This window comes from Arctopsyche grandis, chromosome 11 (genome assembly GCF_051622035.1).
Source record: "Arctopsyche grandis isolate Sample6627 chromosome 11, ASM5162203v2, whole genome shotgun sequence".
NCBI classification, from domain to species: domain Eukaryota; kingdom Metazoa; phylum Arthropoda; class Insecta; order Trichoptera; family Hydropsychidae; genus Arctopsyche; species Arctopsyche grandis.
This window is the reverse complement of record NC_135365.1, coordinates 17,622,705-17,646,638: the sequence shown is the minus strand read 5'-3', so window position 1 is coordinate 17,646,638 and position 23,934 is coordinate 17,622,705. Positions and strand designations below refer to the sequence as shown.

At 31.1% G+C, this 23,934-nt stretch overlaps 2 protein-coding genes across 2 annotated transcripts in view; one reads left to right on the top strand and one right to left on the bottom strand.

The window, feature by feature from the left end:
• The first annotated feature begins 1,423 nt into the window (after positions 1-1,423).
• Sfxn1-3 (Sideroflexin-1-3) lies at positions 1,424-5,971 on the top strand. The gene is made up of 9 exons (XM_077441093.1): positions 1,424-1,528; positions 3,272-3,439; positions 3,515-3,669; positions 3,749-3,866; positions 3,940-4,015; positions 4,099-4,184; positions 4,260-4,387; positions 4,468-4,652; positions 4,749-5,971. The coding sequence occupies exons 2-9, from the start codon at positions 3,282-3,284 to the stop codon at positions 4,809-4,811; spliced, it is 969 nt and encodes a 322-aa protein (XP_077297219.1). The 5' UTR covers positions 1,424-1,528; positions 3,272-3,281; the 3' UTR covers positions 4,812-5,971.
• Positions 5,972-8,660: 2,689 nt separating this feature from the next.
• Positions 8,661-23,934, bottom strand: part of LOC143918729 (octopamine receptor beta-2R-like) — a 204,395-nt gene continuing 189,121 nt past the window's right edge. Inside the window, exons 6-7 of the mRNA XM_077440749.1 lie at positions 15,052-15,627; positions 8,661-12,758 (exon numbers count right to left, since the gene is read on the bottom strand). Of these exons, the coding sequence (XP_077296875.1) occupies positions 11,616-12,758; positions 15,052-15,117 (1,209 nt within the window). The 5' untranslated portion in view covers positions 15,118-15,627 and the 3' untranslated portion in view covers positions 8,661-11,615. The remainder of the gene's footprint in view (positions 12,759-15,051; positions 15,628-23,934) is intronic.

Sequence of the window (23,934 nt, the reverse complement as noted above, 5' to 3'; positions counted from 1 at the left end):
AAATTTTCAGCTTAATACGTCCAGGGGTGTGGACAGGATCCAGGCGACAACATTTTTGACCTTTCTAGGAGATAAAAATCCCACTTCCGGTATATTAAATTTTGTGATTTTTTTTTATTTTCATCACACTGATAAAAGAATTATACTTGATTTTTTTCGTGAAGATCACACGTGTATAAAGGGTCGAAAAAAATAGTGGAAGAAAAATCGAACAAGAGTAAACTGCCACTTCCGGTTGAGGGATGCTTACTAAATTTTATACATAGCTTGGTATTACGCTTTAACTTCTAGATATGAAATTTCAGTTGAATAAACCAAAAGGTTTCTGAGAAAAACATAAAAAACCTCGATTCTCTAGAGTAAAACTACTACTTTCGGTTCAGATAAAAATATTTAAAAAATATAAGGTTATAGATATTATTATTTCTATTACATGTAAAAAAATTTAATCAGATTCAGTCAGCGGTTTGGGAGATAATTGAATTCAAAAACTTAAAAAAAAGAGGACACCTATAAGGGGAGGTACCATTTCCGGTCAACTTAAAAATTTGAAAAAAATTTTCGTCATGTCTATAAGAATTTCAGTAACCGATACTAAGTTTCGGTTCGATAGGACTAACGGTGTTCAAAAAATCCCCAAAATACACGGACACACAGACACACACACACACATTTTTTCTAGATCATGAAAACGTGATCAGTAATCGATTCTGAGTTCGAATCAGTCAAAATCTCGAGTTCGAATTTTCGCATGATCACAAAACTTCATCTATTGTTACTACGTACATAGATAAAGTAAAAATCAGGCTATGCTCAAAAATTGTATCCTTTGATGGATGATAAATGATTTCATGTAATTGAAATTTCAATCGTAGTAACGCATTTTAATAAAATACAAATCATTTTCAATTATTGGATTTCTGATAGTAGATACAAAAACCATGCGATAAAATTACTAGCACGTGTGAACAATTTCATTGTACATTTGGGCATAAGAGATATTTATTCTTAACGTTTACATATTTTATACGTTATCTATGTACTAAATAATAATGAGGCTTTTTGATCATGCGAAAATTCAACCTCGATATTTTGACATTTTGACATTAATATATCAATTATTTCGAAACATTAACATTTTATTGTGCCATCACGAAATTCGCACAGCAGGAACACATATTCACGATACAGAATTATATTTATTTATTTCGCTAGATTATTTGTAGGCAGTATGATAATAAAAGACTGTCTTATTTTTTACATACCTCCTTTACGTTTTTAACTGTTTTTTTTTTACTGGTATTACAGTTGTAACAAATTCTCGAGTGGCAGCACTACACGATTGAGCGGGAGTGGCCGACGATTGTCGAATCTGGCCGACAATTGCCGAGCGGGGGTGGTGGTGGTGGTATTAGCTGATAAACCTTCGTCTGGGTCGGCGAGTTGCGCGGCACAATTCTCTCCTCGTACGTCATTTTCGAGATTCACGTCAACTGAAAAACCAAATCCACCATTTGAATACTTTGAGGTAAGAATAGCAATAAAATATAAATCAATCGCAGGGAAAATCAATTAGCACCTAGTGTCAGTAAACAGCCTGATCAGGCTGTGACGCAAGTCGTAACCCTCCTATTTTCGGCCCGCTGTTAGCTTTGTTGGATGTCAATATTTATTATCTCTCTTATTCTGCTGATCGATTATTTATTTTTTATTATTTTGCCTTATGTTATATAAGTGTATATTTATTGTTATTTTGTTTGTGACATAATATGTTAGCTATAATTGGTAGATTGTCTTTGTGCGATAAGGGGTTTTATCTGTGTGTTTACCATTTAAACATATTTTTAATGCTGTCAAGAAAATATGTGTACGATGGAGAATTTATTTTTGTCATTTAATTTATTCTTTAAAATATTTTTTATTTTAATTTTGATGGCAAATTTTATATAAAAATTTGTGAATATGTGTGATACGTACTAACATTGAATCTTCTAATTATTCAATAGTTTAATTTCATTAATTAGTTAGTAATAATTTTAATTGAACATCAATGAAATCTTTTTAATTAATTTTAGTACTAGAAAAAACCTGAAGGAACAATGAAAAGTATTCAGAATGTGAAAGTTCATATGCTCGAAAAAATAAAAAAAAAGCTTCAACAATATTTTATAAGGTTCAAGTTCTGGCTCTGGATTCTTAATAATGAAATGAGTTTATTTCCAGTTCCACTGTAGAAATGATTATGGTGAATGTTATCCTCGAATCCACATCAACAAGAGCTTTCTTATTTTTCAACCGAATACTTATGTGTAAAAGGCTCCAGAAGCATTTTTATTATATCTGTACTAGTATTGTGCCCGATGGAATATCATCGCATGAGTTATGGCACATTAAGCTATTAAAAATTAAAAGAATTGTGTCGGTTCTGTGTTCGATCCGCACGCGGTCGTATTTTTTTCAAATACCTTTTAAAAATATTTATATTTTATTGTTTAGTATGAAAAAAAATATGGTAAAAACTACCTACCTACCTACATATAAACAATATAAAACACCAATTGAAAAATTAATTAAATAAATTTTCAACTGATGGCGCTAAATGCTCAGAGACTTATTTGTCTAGAGGAAACATTGGTAGCAAACAGTATATATAGAAGTTTTTTGTTGATCTGTTATTATGTCCGTATTATATTCGTAATTTTTGTCGGCAGTGTTTTAATTGTGACCTACATTTGTCAAATCGAAACGACTATTATAGTACGGCGAGCGTTATCTCACACAAACACACAGAATAGCGACATTATACATATATACATATATGATGATATTGAATTTTTTTTCTAAAGTGAATTTTTATATACACGATTTAAAGTCTATTAGTCCCCATAAAGCGAGGAATGAGTATATATGTTAAATATAATTTTGAGTTTTAGTTCTAGTTAGGTCTCTTAAAATATTATAAATGTTATAAAAATGCGTATCAATTCACTTCAATAGATACAGCGATATCAATTTATAAACAATTTTCGCTACGAAACCGTCGTCCGTGAATATTGTTTATATGATAATGATTTGGTAATCGAGCGTAGCCTCAGAGGTCATTAATTGAAGTAATGTATGGTCCGGTTTTTTTTGTCGTCCGCCTGGTGCTGGTAATTGAATTCACTGTTCTAAATGTGCATATATGTATGTGTATACTAAGCGTATACTATAAATGAAATTTACATTCGTTAACTGAATTTTAATATGTACATATGTATATCTATTTCAGACACTGCATTATGGCTACTCCGTTTAGCGTCAACATAGAAAAGCCGAGATATGATCAAGGGACTTATACCGGAAGAGCCAAGCACTTTCTAACTATAACCAATCCACTGAATCTTCTAGCGTCCTCGTCGGATTTAGAAAAAGCGGCAACTGTTGTGCAGAAATATAGGTAAATTTTGTTTAGATCTGCGTTTTATTGCTTAATGAATAATTCAATATTGAAATAAAACAATTTCTATTTCAGAAAAGATGGATTTATACCACCAGACTTGGGAGAAGAAGGACTGTGGCGTGCAAAACATTTGTACGATTCTGCTTTTCATCCAGATACAGGAGAAAAGATGTTGTTACCCGGTCGTATGAGTGCTCAAGTTCCTTGTAATACTGCAATTACAGGATGTGGGTGTTGTATTATAATAATTGTTTGTATTTTTTTTATTATTTTAATAGAATTTAAACCAGTTTTGTATAATTACAGGTATGCTGATCTTTTACCGGTCAGCACCGGCTGTAATTTTCTGGCAATGGACCAATCAGTCATTTAACGCTTTAGTAAATTATACGAACAGATCTGGTGATTCACCTATATCTCAAAAGTTTGTAATTGTATTTGTTTAAAATTTTAGTTCTTATTGTAGATGTTTTATAATTTTTTAAATTTAATTTCAGTCAGTTGCTGACATCATACCTTTGTGCAACTGGTGGTGCTCTAACAACTGCCCTAGGACTCAATGCTCTTACTAAGGTACTTACATACACACTTATAGCTGCTTATGAATTAAAATTGTATATGAAAATTGTTGATAATGCAATGATTATTGTATATAGAGTATGCCTAAAGTAATAGGAAGATTGGTACCGTTTGCCGCAGTGGCTGCTTCCAATTGTATAAACATTCCAATGATGAGAATGAAGTAAGTAGTATGCCTAATTTGTTTTAATATTAAACCAACAATGAATTTTATTTGATTTGCAATTATTTTACATAGAGAAATTCAAGAGGGTGTGCCCGTAGAAGATGATAATGGTAATCGTTTAGGTAAATCCACTTCAGCGGCAAAAGAAGGTATTGCTCTGGTGACTATGTCGCGTGTTTGCATGGCCCTACCTGGAATGGGTTAGTCAATTATTCTTGTACTATTGTATACGTATTACTATACTCTCCAACAATTTATTAATCTTGATTGGTGTTTATAGTGGTGACTCCAGTTGTGATATCATGGCTTGAACGTCGTGGAACATTGGCACGTAGACCGTGGCTCTCGGCACCTTTGCAAGTTGCTCTCGTTGCTGTTTGTCTTACCCTCGCTACACCTCTGTGTTGTGCTATATTTTCGCAACGTGCAGCTATTCCATTCCATCGTCTCGAATCGCAGCTTCAGGTTAAAAATAATATAAATAGTATAATTTTGCTTTTATGTATGTATGTGCTTTGCCTAGTTTGAAATTAATTTGTTTGTTTTATTTTCAATGAACAGGAGAGTATCAAGAAAGAAAATGCCGTTGTTCCATCAGATCTTTATTACAATAAGGGTCTATAAGATGTGTGTTTAAACAAAGTCAATTTGTAGGATGTATTTATGTAGTGTCAATTTATTTTTATTTAAAATAAATATTTTAAGCTAAATGTTAATGATCTGCAGGCCATGTTTTGCTCGATCTGGCTCCACTTTTTTTATTTTAGTTATGTTTGAATAAAAAATTATATATACTTCTATTATATAATATTGTAAAAGACATTGGTACTTGTTTGAGCTAGATTTTAATTAACATATCTTGCATAACCTTTCAGGGTATCTGGTGAAACATTCATACTTGCCTAATTTGTTACATTATATCAAGTGTCTATCATTGTATAATTTGTTTACATATTTTATTATTGATATTTGTATATCGAACTATTATTTTCATGTATTGTTAATTTTTTATTCGAATCTTATGTTGTGTTATATAAAATATCACTGTATTATAGTGTTTTTGGAGTTTTTAAATCAAGTTTATGCCTCGAAGTTTTATGTAATATGTGTTTTTATATGTTGTTTTCCAAGAAAGTAGGAAATTGAAGCGGTCTATAAATATTTTTCCGCAGATAACATGTGTCAAAAAATTGTAGTTCTACTTTTGCGCTCTTTTGAGTGTACAGGCATTTGACGTTAGTTAAGAAAATAGGTGTTATAAATGTGTTATATAGGTTCATAAGAACTAAAGACAATAATGAAGTTATTATATAACATAAAAAGATTAAAGACCAATGTAAATTTAGGTCTTTTTAAAATTATTTTAATTGTTATTAAATTGAAAGTGTTTATGTATGTATATGGAAGTGTCATTTCGTCATTTAAAATTTGAAATTTTTGTTTTTACGAATTTTTTATTACATTACTACCCTTTTTTTCCAAGCATTTTATTAGTTTCACTTGTTTTATTTTACTTTATGTGCTTAATTCAAAATATATATATTTTTTTTAATATTTAATTATTATTTTTTGTTAAGTTTGCATTTGATACTTAAATTAATAAAAATAATTGGCAACTGTTATTTAAAAGTTTTTTGACGGTTTAAAAGTATGCTAAATGATATTCCAACGTAATAATTTAATATTATGCTCCAAATTGATCAAAAATGTTCTTTTTAAGTATTTTATTAATATGCTTTTACTGTTACTATAATGAATGTCTATAATATACTATAAAAACTTTTCGAATGTGTTTTATTCTTGTAGAATATTTTCATGGTTGCTATAATATACTTACATATGTTTTTATACATATTGTGCAGGTAATCATTGGTTTTAATTTTGTTATTTACCTCATTGGTTACAAAATAATAAAACAAGTCTATCATTGTTTGGTTTATTTTCAATTATTTGAGTATCTTATTGAAATTTTCACAGCAATAAAATTTTACAATAACTTTTTATTACACCATTGTTATTACAGATTACGGACATGTAAATAATATTGATGTTTTTACAAAACAGTAACATTTATTTTATAATAGGTATATAATTAAATATATATATATATATATATATATATATTTTTGTCTAACTTCAAATGATCTCACATAGTTTTAATTTCGAGACAGTTGAATAACAACCAAACACGAGAAAATATTTGAATATAAAAATAATTTCTATGTTTTAAGAAACACAATAAAATTTAGAAATCCTAAAAATACTCTTAAAAATAAAACTTTTCTTCAACTCGGTATACTTTGTTCATTTTTAATCAAATGCATCACATTTTAATATCGTGAGTTGAAAAATAGATAAATATATATTTTTTTTTATAAAATTTTTTATTTGGCATATCGTTTTAAATGAATGCTCATATTTGCACAATTTTTTTTAATAATAAAATAAATTTAACTATACGCATATCAGTGATTGAGATTCAAAATAATTGTAAATCAATTTTAGGCCAGCATTCAAAAAATAGGGACAGTATAAAACTTATATAAGTGATAAATGATTTTTGACTTCACATTTACCGTAAAGACAAGTACAAACGAGGTTCTCAAGTGTCACGAATAAACCATTAATATATTAACATAGTCTTAATTGCTATAACTGATTCAGGCACTTTTGAGTGCGTTGCCTCCAAAATACTGATTCATTTAAGTTTTTTTTTATTTTTATTTTTATACATCAATTACGACCGACAGCATATCTACATACACATCACATGTAATTTGATGACTTTGAAGATTCTAAAATACTGCTAGAGGTACATACACATTTATTATTTTTGGTAACTTTCGACATTTATTTCGATTATCATTAAAAATGCGGTCATTCAGCAGACAATTGTATATTTTTTTGATTTTTATGCAATATATGTATGCATGATGAGCCACATATTACATACACCTTTCGATTTTTTTTATTTGTAAGAGTGAAGATGCACATCATTCAGGTATACAATTGCCTTTTGTTGATTCGACTTTTTTTCAATATTATAATCAAAGACGAATGGAAGTAATTGATGAAAAAATGATCTGTTTAACATTGAAATTACACAATTAGGCAACAACAGATATGCCCAAAACATTTTGCTCAATAACATTATTTATAAGATTAATTTTAACTAGATGTCTTTATTATCAAGTACACCGGGGGCATAGTAGCACTGCTAATATATAGATAAAGTAATACATTTTGAGATAGTAAGTTATATCAGCAAAACCTACAGTATAACATAATTTAGTAACTGAATTATTTTAATGAAATGCACATACATATATTGTTTAAATTAAAATTACTGATCAAAATTTCTAGTTATATTATATTATACAGCCGCCGGTGACTGATAAAGGAAGTTAAGAACACATTATCTTCTTTACATTAAATCTTTGTTGGCTTTTATTTAAGTATTTTTACAGTGATAGATTTATTGTCACTCATTTTATATACCAATGTATATCAAACTTTTATTTTTTTCATTATTGTATACAGAATACATACATACATATTATTTAAAATATTTGAAAAAAAAGAAAGTGAACAAAACCAAAAATTGGCATTAAAAGAAATTTTAATCCTTATTACATATTAATTGTAATTATGTATATAAAATGCATTGATTATTTAAAATCTGTTTGACAGTTTAATAAACACTGATATATAAATTTGTATGTACATATTTTGATGGTTTATTTTTGATTTTCACAATAATGTTAAATGACATGACAAAATCTTTTAGGCTTTTGAATTAAGTAATCAATTTTTTTTATAATTATTATGTTCTCAGTAATCTATATTTAGGTTCATGAGCATACATATTACATATGTACTATGACAGTGTGATTAAATGAAGGTCAATAAATATTTGGTACATTTAAAACATTAACTATGTATATTATATTGCATTAGACATGAAGTAATGTAATGTATGTATATTATTTAATTCTGACAATTTTTTGATAAGTGTAGGTCCCATTATAGCACAATTTATTTCTAAACATACAATAAAATACACAAATTCAACAATGATAAAATTAAACGTAACAATAGAAAACACTAAATAGTATATTAATTATAAGTACATAATGAAACTTTTTTGTCCTCGTAAACAAATGATACATAAGTATTTTTTGTCATTTTTTCCCTTGAATTTTATGAACTGGATATTAAAATAATATAATTTTGTCTATTACATTGTAAATACATACATTGTGATTATTTAATTAAAATAGGAAAAAAAAAAACAGTTAAATATAATAATTTTATACCACAAAATATATAAAGTACATCAACACATATAATGTAACAATGATAGATTGTTTATTTCTATGATTTATTTACATACACCCAAAAAGTCACTATAGCTAATCACTGAAGTCATGAAGAACTTTTACAATATTTTTTATATTTTTCATCTTTAATAATTTTATGAAGATTTCATAGAAATCCGAACATTTTTAAATGTACATAACGCAAACGCAATACTTTGAATGAGCACCTCACATGGTGAAAAATAACACATGGAAGACCTTCGTGTTGATTCCTCGAGGGGAACTTAAGATTTTCAATTTTTCTTTTGAATTTTATAAAAAAAAATTAAATTGCCTTGTTCAGTTGAGTTTTAATCATAAAAAAATGAAATTTCATTTCATCGGTAGATATTTATATGTACATATGTGTTATACGTTCCACTAACATACATAAAAACGCTCACATGCGTTTAGCTTATTCGTGTTAAAAGATGATTGTCATATTTTATCATGATAAATATGTTAGAAATATGAACGAATACTTTCAAAGTCATAAATTTACGTAATAGCGATGGATATAATAATAAATGTATGTTTGTTTTGTCGTCTAAATTGTGGAATACAATAAATCATCTACGTATAACGGTCCAAGTCCCTGATTGGTACAACATAAAAACAACAATCTCACGATAAATAAATAATATAATAGTGGTGTAAGAAACGGAGTTTATGAATAGATCCGGGGTAAAAATATAAATAGGTAATTCATATAAAAATTATACTATAGTTGTGCGTTTAGAACTAAATTCGTACATTTTGAAAATGTTTAATTAAGTCATAGTAATGTTCGATGTATATATTTATATTATAAGTCTATTGTATTGAAATTTGGTCAACAGTCAAAAGTTTATCATTAAAAGTTTAAATCATTACATTTTATTGATCACATTACAGATACTATCAACGTAGAGAGCGTTAATTTCGAGTTTTCTTTTTGTACAAAAAAAAAAAAACAAAACGATACTGAAATTTTACGAACGGATAACATTCACCTATAGATATATTGCTCTTTTTGTCACACTGAAAGATTTACTGAAACGATTTTGCTACAATAACATTCAAAGCTAAAGAGCAGGACTCGAAGAGCAAGGGCTCTAAGTCTTTAACAATGAACGTTATCTCATTTACATGCTAATGAACTGTACACGTTGCTATTGTTGTTTATTCATACTTCAATACAGAACACTTAGTAAATAGATTGGACACGTGTAAGACTTGTAAAAAAGAAAATACCATCGATTTAATTTAATTTATTAATTTAATTGTAAAATGTAGTGCTGCAAATGGTTATTCAACCATCATTGCTAACGAATGGGTCACACAAGCGTTATATATCCCCGTCGATATAAATATATGTGTATATTTATATGTATTTATGTATGTACGTAAGTCTTATACGCTATCTACTTACGAGTAACTTATGCAAATTAATTCGAAAATCCATCTATTCCGGCTGGGTTTTGCTTTGAATGAGAATGAAAAACGTCGAGAGTCAAGTGAAACTGAAAAATTACCGTTTTAAAAATACGACATTTATAGATACGTAGAGTGGCGGTTGTATCGAGCGGCCCAAAACATCGACTCTTCCAAATACTACGGAAATTTATGATAAATGGCAGCGTTGACTAGTGGAACAGATTGAAAACTTTGACCTTTGCTAATTTTTTTGTACGCTTTGTACGATTAATTATAAGCTCGGAGTGAATAACGTAGTAAGTAGTAGTGGTAGAAGTGGTTTATTGTTGACTCGTCGCCTTGCCAGTTCCGAATGAATTACGGAACAATCCGCCGACTATTTATACAGGTCGTGCGCTCTCATCGCAGTGTGATTATTGGATGATGAGTCGCGACACCTTATTGGCTGTTGCATGCAGCGCTCTCATAGGTCAATGCCGTTTTGGCGCGAAAGCGCGATCAGGCGATTAGTGCTGTAAACCAGTGGTTGATCATCCATTGTAGTTATATGCGAAATTAACGCAATTCTGGTTCTATATACTTAATTGAATTACATACATACATATTAAATACGTTGATTGCATACTTAAAAATGTGTTTATAAATTTACGGAGTGTATGTACATACATAATATGTGGATATTATAAACATTGAATTTCAAACAGGAAAATTTTGACAAAAACAATGAACAAATAATAATTGATATAAAACATTCTCAACTCAAGATACTAACAAACAGTAAATAAGAAGAGGTATGTAAAAAAATACTAGAAATCAGAATTTAGAATGGTCAAGTGCAATATTTACTTTATCTATGTACGTAGTAACATAGATGAAGTTTTGTGATCATGCGAAAATTCGAACTCGTTTTTTTTGTAAGACTGGTGTGACGCATTGGGGTAACCTGTCAGGTTATTAAGTTGCTATTATTATTCTTTGTCCATTTTTAATGTATTTGTTATAATGATAATAAAAAAGCGAGTTTAATAGTTATTGAAAAACGATTTTTCTTTCAATGGATTATGTGGAAAATTTGGTTATCACTAACAAAATGTTGGTTTTTGCCATCGACGTTGCTCATTTTCTGGAGATCTTTTGGACTATGTAGTTAGGTAACTATGTAGTTAGACTACATACCTAGACATCTCTATGATGTACCGTATTGATTTGAAAAATAAACGACAAATAAAATCAGCATATTCAGATTGTGTGGAAAATTTGGTTATCACTAACAAAATATTGGTTTTTGCCGTCTACGTTGCTCATTTTCTGGAGATCTTTTGGACTATGTAGTTAGGTAACTATGTAGTTTTACTACATACCTAGACATCTCTTTGATGTAACGTATTGATTTGAAAGAGAAACGATAAATAAAATCAGCATATTCTGATCAAAGTCTACAATCATGAATCGAATGTTAGTACGTTATGAACGTACCCCAAGTCAACTATTGGTTTTTGAGTGAACATAGAAGAAAGCGATGAGTATTGCCGTCGTTGTTTAGGTCGCTCGTTACTAGTTTTAAAGATACATATAAGAGATACAAAAATATGAATCGCGCATCGTACCGCAAGGGGCCATTTTAGAGTGAGGGCGCATAAGATGGCGCACGGCGCTAGAGGCTGGCCGGCGGCTCTGAGCCACGGCGTGCGCGAGCCAGAGCTTCCAAATCTGCGCCACGTCTCCTGTTGCATCTGCCACAGAAGACACTGCGCAATGTGTTCCTAAACGCCTCTCGGAAATCCCTGTTGAAGTACGCGTAGATCAGTGGATTCAGCGTCGAGTTGGTGTAGCCAATCCAGAACAGCAGTGCTACTACCACGTCGGGACAGAAGCACGCCTCGCCGCACACACTAACAGACACGTACCACAGAAAAAATGGCAACCAACACAATATGAATACGCCCATAATAATTCCGAGCGTCCTGGCCGCCTTGTGCTCCCGCTTCATCTTGCTAATAGACCTGTCTCTGCCAGGAGTCGCAGGCTCATCCCTTCCGTTTCCGTTGTGTGGAGACGTCGTCATGTCCCTCGAGTTCCTGTGCATCAACATGGCGTTGCCTTGCCTCAAGTGCATCGCCTTCTCCTGCCTGTTGGCCTCCCTGAAGATGGCCAAGTAAGTGAACACCATAATGGTACAAGGTATCCAGAAGGATATCAAACTAGAAACTATAGCGTAAACTTTGTTCACTTTAAAGTCGCAAGCGTCGGGGTGCAGATGTCTGTAAGTCAAGTGATCCTCAGTAGTGTACCATCCCATGAATATGGGAAGGAATGATATGATGGCTGGCGAGAGCCAGGTGTTGAGCAACATGACGGCCACTACTCTTTTCGTCATGTTTATGGGGTACTTGAGCGGTTTTACGATGGCGTAGTAGCGATCTACCGATATGCAGCATAGATGGAGAATGGACGCTGTTGAGAAGTAGACGTCTGTCGAGTTCCATATGTCGCACATGATGAAGCCGAAGTTCCAACGGCCGGTGAGCTGGACGCTGGCGTTGAACGTCATGGCAACCATGGCGACGAGCATGTCGGCGAAGGCAAGCGATACTACGAAGTAGTTGGTGATGACGCGCAGTTTTCGATGCCGCATGACGGAAACGATGACGAGCAGGTTGCCGAGGATGGCTGCCATGATGACAAACACCATGGCGCATCCTTTGGCCACCAGGCCCAGGCTGTCGATCCATTCTGGGGAATCTGTAGGGGGATCGTCGCCATTGGCGACGGCGCTCACACCCTGATTGTCCATCGTCTGAAACACGAAGAAGTGCACGTGTTAGAAATGGATTTTGAAGGTCGTATTAAGAGGAAAAAATATCCTTGTAATATTATGGGATTTTTATTTTTTTAGCTTTAAAATCTATGTGACCAATTATTATCTATTACACTGTTCGAAAAATGACGACTTTTTTTTTGTTATAAATCCACAAGAATAGTCGAAATATAATTTTTCTAAGTGGAATTTTATTTAATTTTCATATAAAGACAATTTAATATATTATCCCTGTTAATTCAATTCGGATTCGTGTAAATACGAGTAAATACTAGTACGAGCTTTTAGCTCGCAATTTTACCGATTTAAAATTCAGCACACTTCCAATTAACTCTTTTAAACGAAAAAAAAAAATAGTGTGGCCAGAACACTATCCCAATAAACATGTTTCAATAGAAAATACTCAATATCAAATAGTATTAACAGTGGGAAAAAATCCCAAGTGAAAATACGTACTTTTGACTTTTGATTTGAACTGGACGACTACTTAGAGAGGTTCGAAAGCTGAAAAGTACTACAAATGAAAGATAAAATACACGAATATAGATTCCAATATTCATTTTGAACAGAAAATCGAACAACAACAAGATATAGAAAAATCTCGTGATTTAAAAAACACATTTATCTTCGAATCTCAAGCCAATCGATATTTTTTATTACCAGATTCGTGTTTACTGGGGATAGATCTATAAGAAAGGTCATATCTCGTCTCTGTGTGTTATTAGCCATTTTTCGTGCTGAGCAGTGTTATTAGCATGCTAATGACTAGTGTTTCTTCTAGTTTGTAAAAAAGTGAATGGGAGGAAAATAATTAACAATTATATTTAGTACTAATTCATTTTAATAAAGCTACAGGCAAAGGGTTAGCTGTTACCGTCTCCAAATTTTTTGGATTCTTAAACGTGTTTATTACGTTTATATTTGACCATCGAATTGGCGGAACTAATTGAAATCTCTATCGGCGACCAAACCTCGCAAAATGGCAAAGTTTAAAAGCGATCGGTACAATGTAGGAATATTGTCGAACCGATTGGCGAAGTAAACATAATAAAGAGCCTTGTAATTAAACAAATTAAAATTTTCTATATGGAACAAGTTGCTTAGTTGAGAAGTAAAACTTACAGAACTCAATTCACGTATGTAAAAATACAACGATAAAGGCGCAGACACATAGAGAGGAACGCAGCACGTGTTTTTTTAGGGCGAAAAAAAATGTGGCATGCCTTGCACATATTCAAGGCATGTCTAGCACACACCGTTCCAAAATCACCCCCCGGAGTGTTTTCGATAAAATTTTGTCTTTGCTTGACAGTGATCCCATATTTGAAGAAATGTAGAAGAACCCCCCACAGCGGGGAGCCAAGTACACGACGTGCCGTTTTTCCCTGTGTGATTTCACCCTTAGATAGTTTTGCACATTTAAAAAAACTTAAGCCTACCTGATCTATGCCAAGACAAAACTCACCACCCCCTGGAATGTTTTCAGTCTTTTATTTTTTATATTTTGCTTGTATTGACAATGAATCCCATATTTGAAGAAATGTAGGAGAAACTTATAAAATATAAAATTATAAAACACGCCCATTCACAGCTGTAGGCCGTGCTATATGATTCTGTGTGTCTGCGCCTTAAGTTGACCGGAAGGTCGCCTGACAAAATTTTATCCGATCAAGCAAAAATTTATCACGTTTTTACACAATTTCATTATTTTCATGTCTCTACTTATTTTTTTTCGATTTCTTCCGGAGCAGATCTAGCGTGTTATAGGAGAGTTGACTGTATAATATAAATTTGTCAGGACGAATATACACATTTTTATTGACGATAATTTTTGGCTTTATTTAACGATATTTCATTAAGTTTTCTTTCGATTAACTTATTGTAAATTGAATAATTAATTTATAAATGATTTGACGAGTAGAAATAATTTATTACATTATTGAATCAAATACCGAACGACACTTTCATTTCCGTTGTATTCTGAAGAGAGAAAATGAAATAAAAGTCCCCTGCTAATTTTAAGAAGCAAATTTATAAGAATTGATGAATTATACATTTTTGCAAAACGTACATGGTTGAAATATTTTAAATTGGATTCGCTTTACTTTTAATAATACATATATAATACTTAATACTGATTAGAATTTATTTATTATATAAGAGACAGACATAAAAGCGGCATCTTATATAGATAAACCACAAAGTGAATTAAGTATTAATTTAAAGACTAAATATTTAATAATAATCAAACTAAACAACAAGAATAACTTACTGAAAAATTGTGATGGACTGGTATCAGGTAATTTTCAGTCAAATTCTGGCTCAGCGCGTCAATCATGGAAACTTTTTTAATTAATCGTCCACTTTAAAATATATTCTTATTTATATAAAGTAAACCTAAAGTATTTTGCTATAAGAAACGAGTCGATTACAATCTTCGATCACAATTAAATTTATTTAATTTATGATATTTAATTAATTAATTTAAACGATTAACAATCGCACATTACGAAACGTTTAGTTATTTTCGGCGTAATGTTCCTCGAACGCGCACTGCTTTTCACTTCTTTTATATGTTTGTCTCCTATAAAGAACATATTTCTTCATAGGCTGTTCGCACTATCCGATAACGCAGATTATGACGCTTCTTCTTCTCGTTCTTTTTTTCTGTCGTACTTCTATTTCTCGTGCATAAGATGCATCTCATCGCACTCTGAAGCGAAGTGAACCGAGGCGTGAGTTTCGTTTGCACTAGGCGCGCTTCTGCACTCGTCTGTACATGTCGTCATTGTTCTTCTAGTGCTGAAAAGTTGTGCTGAAAAGCTCGTCCGACGGTCGGGTTTTCAGTCTGAAACAAACAAGAAAGAAGTGAGGCATTCGTTCGAAACGACGGGGTGAAAGTTCGAAACGTTGCTGAGAGAGTTGAACGGTGACACATTTTAATCTCTGATTGTTGCATTGTATACGAAATGGCTCTCAAGTTTGCTTCCAAATTTTAAGAATTAATATGTGTCATAGTTCTGGGAAATAAATCACTATTGTACGTAAGAGTATCTTATGTATGTCCGATGTTGTTTTTATAAAAATACTAGCTGAACCCGGCATGCATTACAATGCCACAATAACGCATGCAATTCCCGTTCCTGTTCCCATTTGTCAATCTTTATCTGATTTAATTGTTGAAACGGTTCCTCATCGAATTGGCAAACCAACCCACATACTATGTATTTGTCACCACTATTTGAATATCATATTAAATTTATAATCTATAAATGTATACATATACAATATATTCAAGTTTAAAATCATAAATGTCGCTTAGGGCAATTGTAATGGCACCATGATACAAAATATTTTTTAAAATAAGAAAATAAAAGACAATTTCGAAATGATTTTTTCCATTTTAATATATGCACGTAGTACTTTATTATGGGCGTATTTCAACTTTCAGCGACAGTGCGTATTGAAAGTCATAATATTGTATAAATAATAATAAAAAAAAAAGTAAAATTTTAAAAATTTAAAAATTTTACTTTTGTATAAGTTAAAAGTAAAATTTTAAAATTTTCCATCTGAACAAATTGGTTTTCGGTACAATGGTTGGTGTTTTTGAAGGAATAATAATTAACTAGAATTCATAATTAATAGCAATTTTAACAGCAATCTTTTAATGAATGTTTTTCCAATTAAAAGAAGGAAACAAATTACCTTGACAAACTTGTGATCATATATTTTCTGAAAAATATACTGGATATAAATTAAGGCTCATTTATACCAGTACAGCCCAAGCTCGAAACAGTAGGACGAAAAATATAATTTGGTACATTCTATATGGACACATTTATATGTATAGGTATGTGTCTTAATGTGTATGTGCCGTATCCAAAATAGCAGCAACCGACACGATCTGTTATAAAGCAATGCATGTCACCGAAACATATCAAGCAGTGGAAATAGTGACGTTACAGTGGCGAGTGCACCTGTACTACCGAAAGTGCTGCCGTGCGCATATGCATATTTTCATAAACCTCATATTCTGACTGTATTCACTCGATGATACGACCCATGCAATATTGCACCGTATCGTCGCGCTCTGTAATGTATATGTAAGCCGATTTTGACTTGCGCTCGTTCAAAGCAATCATGAACGTGCCGACAACGAGTGCTACTGTATAGTAAGAACAGATATAGTCTTTTCCATGCAGCGTTGTGCGGAGTTGTTGACATACAGTGCTTGATGATATGTATAAATAGACCTTCATGATTTTCTATAGGATGTTAATATAACATTTTGCACGTTTTCCATTATTCTACTATTCTAAAAGTATTGTAAGTAAAATTACATATCTATGTATATTACTATTTCTACTAAGCGAAGTTTTAATGTTATTGCTTTGGTTATCGGTTATTGATTAGAATGAAAATCCCTTACATAATATGTATGTATGTATGTATGTATGTACGTAACATGTACACAATATGTAATATAACACTACATGTACATATCATGAAATAAAATTATATTTATTTATTAACTATTATATGTATAAAGGACACAAGTAAAAAATTTAAATTTGTTTGAATGTGTTGTATTTAACACTTGCCACACTGTGATGGATAGCGAGTGACCAAGACTTCTATTTTATTTGATTTCTCCAAATAGATACAAATAGATTTCTCCAAATAGATAGAATTCAGGGTCTTAATATTTTATATATTTTTTTCCAAAATCTCTATGATTGTAATTATATCATTACGAGATAGAGACATTGGAATGACGGCTCTGCTTTAGCTGTTTTTTTTTGTTCATTTTTTGCACTTATTTCATATTATTGGACGTTTAATACATGACAAAATGATTTTTAAACCTAATTACAATAATTGACCTGGCAGATTTTGTATTATTTTAACTTAAAACACACATTTCTAACTGGATGCATGGCGTCCAGCACAGTGACTAGCGGTTTTTTTTAGCACAGGCAAGTGTTAATGCAGTGCTTTGAGTATGAACATGTTTTTTGCAGTTTCAAAGAGAAATAAAGTAAATGTAGCTGCTATGGTTTAGTAAAAGTCAAAGGATAGCATTGCATTTATTTATTTTGTTTTTAAAAAGTCATATAGAAAAATCACGTCCCCGGTTTTCAAAGGGACGTTCATATTTTTACAAACCTCCTTTACGTTTTCACAGTGTGCTTTTTGAAGATCGATCGTTGAAAACGAATATCGAGTTCATTTAAAAAGTAAATTTTCCTACGGGATCTCTTCACATTACCATTTTCCGGGTCCGCATTTCAAGCTCGTATATATATGAGGCTTTTTGCGCGCGTTATCACCGCGGAAACTTCTTGCGATTTCCATTCTCGTCGTTTTTTCTTACTCACTCTCTCTCCCTCTTGAGAGGGAGGCTGGCTGGCGACTGGAAAATGAGAAACGTGGGAAATTACGGGAAAATACGATATACGTAAACCGCGTGAGATACGCTCGAAGAGGGATTTTGGTTACACACAAAGAGTGCGGCTTTTTCTTTCATAAACTTTAAGTGGACCTCTTTGTCTACTCGAAACCACATACTTGTAAAGTCATAACGTAAACGTAAAATATATTTTATTAACGTTATATATCGCTGTGAAATTTCTCGCGAGACTCACATTTCATTTAGGGGAGGAAACGTACGAGAATTTTCCGGCTGTGAAACTAAACGCATCTCATCGACAGGTGTTGGGATACTCTCAACTGAAACTTTTACTGGGAATATGCAGTTGTGCATTGAACTCGGAAGCAGATAGTAATTACAAGTTCTACAATGCAATTCAAACTTTGGTTAAGTTGCTATCCGCCCTTTGCGAATAGATTCTGGGAAAGTTCAAGTTTCTTGCAATCAACACCGAGTTTCCCGCAATTGCAAATAATTATTACGAAGAAGTCGGCACAACCGTACATTTATCGTGGTTGTAGTCTAGATTACTAATACAACTTCTTAGTTAGATTATAAAACTTTTTACTTTCAGTAAATACATAATTCAAATTGCAACGTGCTAGATGAAGAAGTTGTGTTGTTTTTTTTTTTTACTTTATCTATGCTTAAATTATCTAAACCGTTGTGTTTAAAAATTTTATTTTAATTTTATCACTGATTGCAATTACAAAAATAAAATATTATAATGAAATTTATAAATGTGGTTCTCATTTTAATTATAATATGTATTTTGAACGCAGTCCGGAGATCGATTTAATATTTCCCTGAATGCGAAACAAATTTCTCAATTCAAAATTTGCCATTGATTTGAAATATTAAAGGTACTTTTAAGACTCTTTGCCTTTCATAAAATACACATTTAATCGCAAGATGCAAAACGGACGTAGATTGAAGGAGCGTTTTGTAGGGGAGCTTTTCTAGGCGAAGTTTATTAGGCACCGCTAAGAAGGGTTGCCGACGGTAATTGAAAGATAATTAACGAGACAAGGGAAGACTGAAGAGAGAGGGCATCGCGAGCCACAGTTTATTATTAATTAACTGTCTTGAGATCGTTCTAAAGAATAGCAATGAATTTGAATAATTGCGGCGAGAGTAGCACGTCGCTAAATTGTATGACAATTCCCTTTTAAGACAATACATGACATTTCCTAAGAAAATTGACCTTTTTGGCAAGAGTTTAAACGAGGAATTAATAAAATGAATTCCAAATAATATCGGAGAATAATTTGTTGAAATTATACCGGATGAGGTTTCTAAGTATCGCATTTCGTTAAGGAGATAATGGAGATCGAACGAATCCCAATAATTCAAAGTATGAATTACGGATATTTCCGATGAATTTCGCAGACTGGGTACATCACAAAATGTAAATATAATATTCGAATATTTCCAATTTTATTACACAATCCGATTTCTCGATAAGACTTCGCCTTTTCGACTCTCTTTATTGTGTGCAAAGGCTTTGGACGCCATTGTTTCGTTTCCCTTTTCTTAATTGCAAACAGAACTTTTGTAATAAGCAAGAATTCATGCAGACTTCATACAATCGGATTCAATTTAATTTTAGTGAAGCCTCTTTCCGACTATCCTTCTTTGAAAACGTTTTGAAATATAGCGTATCCACCCCTGCCAGCAAATATGTAATATGTACCATATACATACATATCACCTTTCGTGGTTTTGTGCTTGTTTTGTTTCGAATTTCGTAGCTAACATTATCTATGTAGGTGGTGTATTTTGTAAATAATATATATGTACATACACGTGACATATACCTACGCATAGTAAAAACAGTAGAGTTTCCTGTTACGGTAAAAAAAGAAAATTGTCTATCGATGAAACAGCAAAAGTATGTTCGTAAAGCGGAAATTCGATATCGTTCCCGTTGGCTCATCTCAGTTTCATTCCCTTATATGGATACGTTTTTATAAATAACGCTAAAAAGAACCTTATCTTATTTTGTTTTTACCATGGGATCGATGAAATTACAAAACAATAATTTATCTAAGATAAATGAGTATTATAATATTATATTTACAAATAATTCTTTGTGTGGATCATATGACGCGTCGAAATATAATATTGAGGTTTTTAATAAATAATATACATAATACATAGTGTTTATCTTTCATTTACAGCTTGAACATAATAATATATTGTATATATATTTTTTATTCTTTTATTTGTAATATAAAGAAATGGGTTACATTAGTACATACAATTTTGCAGGATATAATATTTAATTTCATCGTTGGTCATGTATACCTTATCAGAAAAGAGAAGCTCTTGTGCCTGATTCACGGGAGCCACGATTCTTGCTTAGATTCTATGTTATAATATTTTGTTTTGTATAAAAATTTACACTAAAATATATATATATATATATATATATATATATATATATATATATATATATATATATATATATATATATATATTAGTGTAAGTTTTTTTTGAAAAAATGTTTAATTTTATTTATTTGTTCTGATTGGTTTGCAATACAGCGCAATTCAGAAGGGAGATTATTGTAGTTATTTATGGCTTGGAAAATATAATGGTTTTGCATTTGTGTTGTTTTAAAATTTGGTGTGATAAATTGGTTTCCATTTCTCATCAGTTTATAAAATTCTTGATATTCTTTGTTACTTTTTTCTTTACACATTTTTATAATGGAAGCTTGCTTAAATATATCATCAGAAATGCATATGAATATTTGATATTTTCATATGAAAAGGGAATTAGTGAATATATAAATATACTACATACATACATATATATATGTATATCTATGTAAATAGTTGCAACGGAAATATAAATATGTTTTAAATATTGAGGTATTTTAAGTGTTTTTTTATTATTATTTAGATTTATTATTCCCTTAGTGTTTTCACATGCAATAGTATATGTAAATATTAAGTATGAACGATTATCATATATATGTAAATAACGTCACGTAAAATGGAAATGAAGAATTGGAAAAGGGCGGTTCGCAAAAGCATAAATTTTAAACAAGCGTAAAAAACTTTTTTTTATTGTTCTACATATATATGCTATTTTAAATATAAAATATGTACCATTACTTTTTTTTTATAGCGAGAGTATATTTAGATTATTTATGGGTTTTAAATGACGCGAGTAGATTTGGGACAAAGTTTATTTTTGATTTTTATTCGAAGCACCCTGACACAATTTGCATACAAAAAATAAACTTTACGATGTGATTAGTTATTTTAAGTTGATATTTACTTTTTATTTTTAATATCATCTGCTGTCGAGAATATTATTAAGCCGGAGACAAAGAGCTATTTATCAATTCCGAGAGAAATCTCTCAGGATTACTTTACGGAAGTTGTAGAAATGTTCCATAGCGGTACGTATATACTATAATATGTATGTATATACATATTTTCTGTGGATAAGAATAAATGAGTTTTACTGTAGAATGATTTATATAAGAAAAAACTAGGGTTCCGACATTAGTTCAACTTGACATTTTTAAAGAAGTTTTTATATTTTAATTACAAGTTTCATTAATAGAGGGGCTTAAATTATTATTTAAAATTATATGATTGAATGTATAATGCGAATTGGTATTTGAAAATTTGACCGTATTGTATAGAGACGAGCTATAATGAGGTAGTCAATATTCTACGAGCTTGCTTCCGACCTACTCGTCAAAACGGTCTATAGGAATAAAACGATCCCTAATATCAGGTGGCTTTGATCCTAAAATATCCAGAGAGTCTCCATTAAGCAGCCAAAAATTTTTGTTCCCAAATAAAGGCCGGGAAACATTTCGATGGGTATAATCTTTGGCTTAGCGCGCCCATATATATATGTACATACATACATACATATTTTATACACGTTGGATTAATATTCATAGCGTTTGAATGTAAGATTTTTTTGAACCGTACAGTTGACATGGGATTTGGTTTGATTTTTATACTGCATTATGAATGTGTGTGTAAGGAAATCCCTGATGAATCTCTGGAACGGCATGGATGCCGGATTTGGTTGACATCTCTAGGGATATTACCATATTGTATTAAAATGTAACGATAAGGGTTGCTGGTAATTTTCTAGTATTATTTGAGTCACAGGATTTAGCAGTGAATACATAGTGGCTTTTCAAGTAAAGTGGCATTTAGTAGAGATTAAAAAATTAGCGGTAAACTCTTACAAAGGTAGAGCACTTTCAAAAGGTGGATTATATAATACAGGTAAATGGAAAATTCTTGTTGGGAATTGTGGTGTGAAGTCTAGAGAAAATTGGATGAAATCTTTCGCCGAAAAGAATTCCTCCATTTGAGGACTAAAGAATTTTCTTGATTAAAAAGTCAGCCGAATTTTTGCATTTCACGATCAAACTTCCGCTTTTTACTTTATTTTTTTTGAATACGAAAAATGGCGTTTCGGCAAAGTGGCTTAAGGAGTCATCAAAAAGTGTTGGGGTACCCTTAAAAATGTCTCTCACCGATTTTTTTCACCTCTTATTTCACCCCTCGGGTTAAATTTGCAAAGTCTCTCCCCGGCTAAATTATTGACTAATTTTCTTTGAGAGGTTTCTGTTGCCAACTTCTTCTGTTTTCTCTCGTGCTTTATTTCGTTCAGCTTACCTCTTTTGGCTTTATTTATATCGGGCACGTCGCATTCTATCGCAAATTGAAACAAATACACGTGCTATTTTCGTACTAAGTACATATAAAATGTACAGACTAATCAAGGCATACAATTTTTATTATAAATAAATTAGCAAGAACGGATTACCCGACATTCTTAATTAATTTTAAACTTGAAATTTTACATTTAAATTTACAAAGCTACTCTTTACAATCCTGAGAGGCAAACTCATTACATATTTTATTAAAATTACCTTTCAGAATGATTACAAATTTTTTCAATCATTCTTAATTGCATTGACAATACGGCGAACAGAATAAACATTTACCAATTTTTATTTGAATATTTTTACTTCGACTCGATTGTTTTTATTATTTATTTTTATAACAGTTTCAAAATGTCCGACATCACAGGTATTATAAATGAGTATTCCGAAGAGTATTGTTGCATCATATTTATATAATTAATATATATAAAGTGAATCTGTAAATTTTATGTTCTACTGACTGCAATGCAATGATATGATGAATATATTTTAAATAATTGAAGATCAGGAGACATTACAATGTACGTATATATGTATATATATTATATACATCCTTACAGGGATGTTTTGTATTTGTAGTTGTTTCTTACATATTTATTGAAACTGCCTGTAGGTGCAAGGCATTCCTTATGCTATATATTTTTTTATTTGATATTTTTACTTTATCTGTTATTATTAAATGCTGTTTTTTATGTTTATGTATGGATGTATTTATGTTTATGTTCAAATGTATTTTTTTTATGTATAATTGTATTGATTTGTGTTTAATTGTTATTTTGTTTTTTTTTGTGTTATGTTTTTTGACCATTGTGGCGCTTTAGGAATTCCTGTTATGCCACAATGGTCTGTTTAGAATAAAATAAAATAAATAAATAAATAAATATAGTGTTATTATGTATATGCATATATATTTGTGTGAGATTTTTTTTACACGTACATCCATAATTGAAGATGGAATAAAAACTATAAATCTTTTGACGAGCACCTGAATTTCTCGTAAATAAAGGTCA